General features: G+C 67.8%; 1 protein-coding gene across 1 annotated transcript in view; it reads right to left on the reverse strand.

The window, feature by feature from the left end:
• The window catches only part of DPH1 (diphthamide biosynthesis 1), a 35,257-nt gene that overhangs the window by 22,865 nt on the left and 8,728 nt on the right, over positions 1–3,664 (reverse strand). The window contains exon 6 of the mRNA XM_019545343.1: positions 2,520–2,583. Coding sequence (XP_019400888.1) covers positions 2,520–2,583 — 64 coding nt within the window. The remainder of the gene's footprint in view (positions 1–2,519; positions 2,584–3,664) is intronic.

Here is a 3,664-nt window from a genome sequence, read left to right on the forward strand (position 1 = left end):
CGTGCCCCTCACTGGAACGAGCATTGCCAACCCCATCCCCAGCACAGCGACTGGCCAGCACCCACCACCCACCCAGTCCTCTTCTCCCTCACAAGCTCCTGCTTCCAGCACAGGGCCCTGGCTGGCCAGGACCCTCAGTAACCAGAGCCACAGCCAGGCTGGGGGGCGCTGCTGGCTGCACCCAGGGGCAAGTCTACGCCCACTTCCCACCACTGAAAGTTCCCTGTTCCCACTGCTCATCACCCTGTCTACCTTCCATGGCCTCTGCCCCAACGAGCAGGGCAGGGCCCCGGGCACCCCAGCGGGGCGCGGGCGTGCGCACACACACACAGCGCCCCAGGAGAGGGGCCGGAGGAGCCAGCGCTGCAGCGGGCAGGACTGCCGCCACCGCCACTCATGGTTCCATTCAGATAAAAGAATCCCCTTAATCTGCTGCCTTTGAAGTCTGAGACATGAAAGAGGCTCCAGCCAAGCAGGGGAACGGCAGGCTCTTAAAGGCACAGGCGGCCTGGCAATGCTGATGCCCAATGCCCACATGCGGCAGCAGGCCAGCGCCAGGCCCCCCTAGCTGCTGCCGCCCTGGCCTCCCCATCCAGAGGCCCACAGAGGCTTGACCAGGACCAAACGCCCCGCGGCACAGGTACCAGCCCCAGGGCAGGGGTGGGTGGGAGGACAGGGGGTTGGATGGAAGCTCCCTCCACCCCCCACCAAGCTCCTCATTGCTGCTGCCCTGACTCACGAGCACTGGGGGTGGCAGGTGGGAGACACCACAGTCACCCTGCAGCCTGGCAGGGCAAGGGACTTACTTGCCCAAGGCTGCCTGGCAAGGCAGCAGCAGGGCTGGGGACTGAGCCCAGAGGCCCTGGCTCCCGGCTGGTGCTGACACAGCAGCTGGGAAGGGCAGCGGGTGCTCCCAGAACCCGTCTGCACCAGGAAGACGGTATGCTAATGGGTGTTGTGACCCCACTGGCACGCGGCGCACAGCACTATTAGTGCTAATTCGCTGTGTGAAAGCAGGAGGGGCTGAGGGCCGAGAGGAGCAAGTGCAGCGGTAAAGAGATGAGTGCAGATCCTGCCAGGGGCCTGGTGCACCTGCCCTTGGTCCCGGTCCCACTCCCACCCTGCTGCAGGGCAGGGCGAATGGGGGGAACCGCTCCAGGGCTCCTGGCTCGACCGAGCTGCAGCTGCATGCACCGCGGCAGCACGTCCTGACCCTGGACTCCAACTCCGGCACCCTCACCACGACCAAGGACTGGCTTGGCCTCCCCCAGAGCCTGGGCTGCGCATGGGTCAGTGATTCCCAAACTTGGCCCCACAGCAGCCCTGGCTGCTCCCACTGATGGACGTGCCGCCGGAGGGAAGAGGCAGGCTGCAAGAGCCAGCTGCCCACACCCATCCCCTGCAGAGGACAGGCAGCAGGGCCCTGCCTCGCCTGCGGGCTCCCACTGTCTCTGGCTTGCCACGCAGCCTCTGGCCCCAGTAGATCCCCAGGACCCACCTCCAGCCCTGACACCTCCCCCAGCGGGGACAAGGCCACTCCTGAAGGAGCTGGCTGCCCTGCGAGGCGCCGGCAAGGAGGCAGCTGGCCCCACGCACGGCTGAGCGCTGCCGGGCAGCCTCCCGCACCGGCTGTGTGCAGCGCTGCAAAAGTCAGCGATGCCCCGAGGCTCTGCAGGGAGACAGCAGCGCCAGCCGTGCGCACACGGCCGGGAACGTGCAAGCTCAGGCGCAGCCCCCGGCACTGCCGCGCAACCCGCCACGCTCCAGGCCAGCAGCTGCCTGGCGCTGCAGGACAGGCCACGGCAGGGGCACCAGGGCAAAGGGCTTCTCTGCCAGCAGAGCATAGGCCCAGCGCTCCCCCTCCCCACCTGAGATCCGGGGTGCAGGGGGAGCCCGGCCTGGGGGCCCGAGCGCAGAAGCCAGTCCCAGATGAGCCCACTACTGAGACCAGCCCCCTCCCATGCTCTCCCACGCTGCCGGGGGAGCAGTGACCAGGGCACCAAGTGGGGAGCTGCTCCGGAAGCCACCACCAGGCCAGTCTGCCCTTGTCCCCCCAGCACTCCCAGAGATGCTCCCCATGCTCTGAGCACACACCCTGGCTCATGGACTTCCCCAGCTCCTCCTGTTCCTGCCCCAGGCTCACCCATTTGCCAGCTGAAGGCAGCCCCATGCACTTGCCCCGTCCTCCCGCACATGGCGAACACAGCCGGGAGCCACGTGCCCCAGGCTGGCAGGCTGGCATGAGCAGCTGAGATTGGGCAGCCCTCGCGCCCATCCCTGGCTGAGTCCTCCACTCACGTGGCTGGAGATGCGCGGCCACTAATGAGCTCTCTGGGTGAGCAGCCCCGCTAACGAGCAGAGCCAGCTAATCCCCTGGGCCAGGGTGGCAGCTGACTGCCCAGGGCCAGGAGCAATCTCCGTGCACATGCGGCCCCAGGGCAGGGCTGGAGCCAGCCCCAGGCTCAGCAATCCCAAGGGCGCAGGGCAGGGCGGAGGCCACCCACCTGCCCACCCCTTACCTCTCAATGATGTCGGCGATGGTGCAGGCAAACATGAGGAGACCTTCCGGCATCTGCAGGGCCACTAGGAGAGAGAGGGAGCCCAGGTTGAGCACACAAGGTGGGTTGCTGTCCCCGAACAGCCAGTGCCCGGGCGCCAGTGGAGCAGGGAGCCCAGCTCCTGGAGTCAGCCGGTGCAGCCCCTGGCGCCAGGAGGTCTGGCGCCCTCACTCCAACCGGCTCGGAGGTGCTGCTAGCTGCAGGGCTCCCCTGGACCTCCCACCACAGGGCACTATGCCGGGGGAGGGCAGCAGCGGGCGCTATTAGCTTGAGACTGGCCAAGCGCAGATGGCGGGTGAAGCCTGGGCACGAACACCCCGCACCTCCCATGGGGCGTGAAGCCATGTGCCGGCATCTGGGCTCTCCGCACACAGCGAACCAGGGGAGCCCACAGCTCAGGCCCCATTAGGGCTGGCCCTTCGTGGATGGGACCCTCCCCAGCCCCCATGCTGCAGCATCAGGTGCTCACAGCCGGGCATCCATCCTGGGCCCAAGCTGGTTGCTGGGCCGCCTGCCCCCCCAGGCTTCAGGGTCCCAGGGCCAGGTTGGGGCTGCAGCCTCCAGCCCAGGCGGCAAGTCCTGTCTATCCCGCTAGCCTAACTCCAGACCCATTCTCGCATCCCAGTCGCAACAGAGCTCATCCATGTGCCCCTCCCTGGCAGGGCGCCCTGGTCAAGCACTGGGCCACGCACAGGCCTGCACGTCTGAACCAGGCAAGTCCTGTGCTGCACCCGGTGTGGAGAGCTGGGGGGTGGGGAAGGCACCTAGTGCCAGGGCAGGCAGGCCGTGGCAGTGCTGAGGGTGACCCAGCTCCTGGCCAAGGGAAGGGTCTTCGCACCTGGCCAGGGGGAATCCTCACCCTGGGCTGCTTGGCAGACAAGGCAGAGCAGATCTGCCTTCCCAGCCAGGCCTGCGCCCTGCCGGCGAGGGCGGGTGCGGGGAGCGCCACGCAGCCGGCTTCCCCTGCTCCAGCACAGTGTGTTCCCGCAGCGCCCACCCCCGAGCAGCCGGAGGGAATCACCCGCTCGCCTCCCGCTCCCCAGCTGCTCCCAGCCCAGCCTCCCGGCAGCAGGCAAGGCCCATATGCAGCCAGAGCCACCCCCGCC

Source organism: Crocodylus porosus, unplaced genomic scaffold (genome assembly GCF_001723895.1).
Source record: "Crocodylus porosus isolate Cpor-Errol unplaced genomic scaffold, CroPor_comp1, whole genome shotgun sequence".
Classification (NCBI taxonomy): domain Eukaryota; kingdom Metazoa; phylum Chordata; order Crocodylia; family Crocodylidae; genus Crocodylus; species Crocodylus porosus.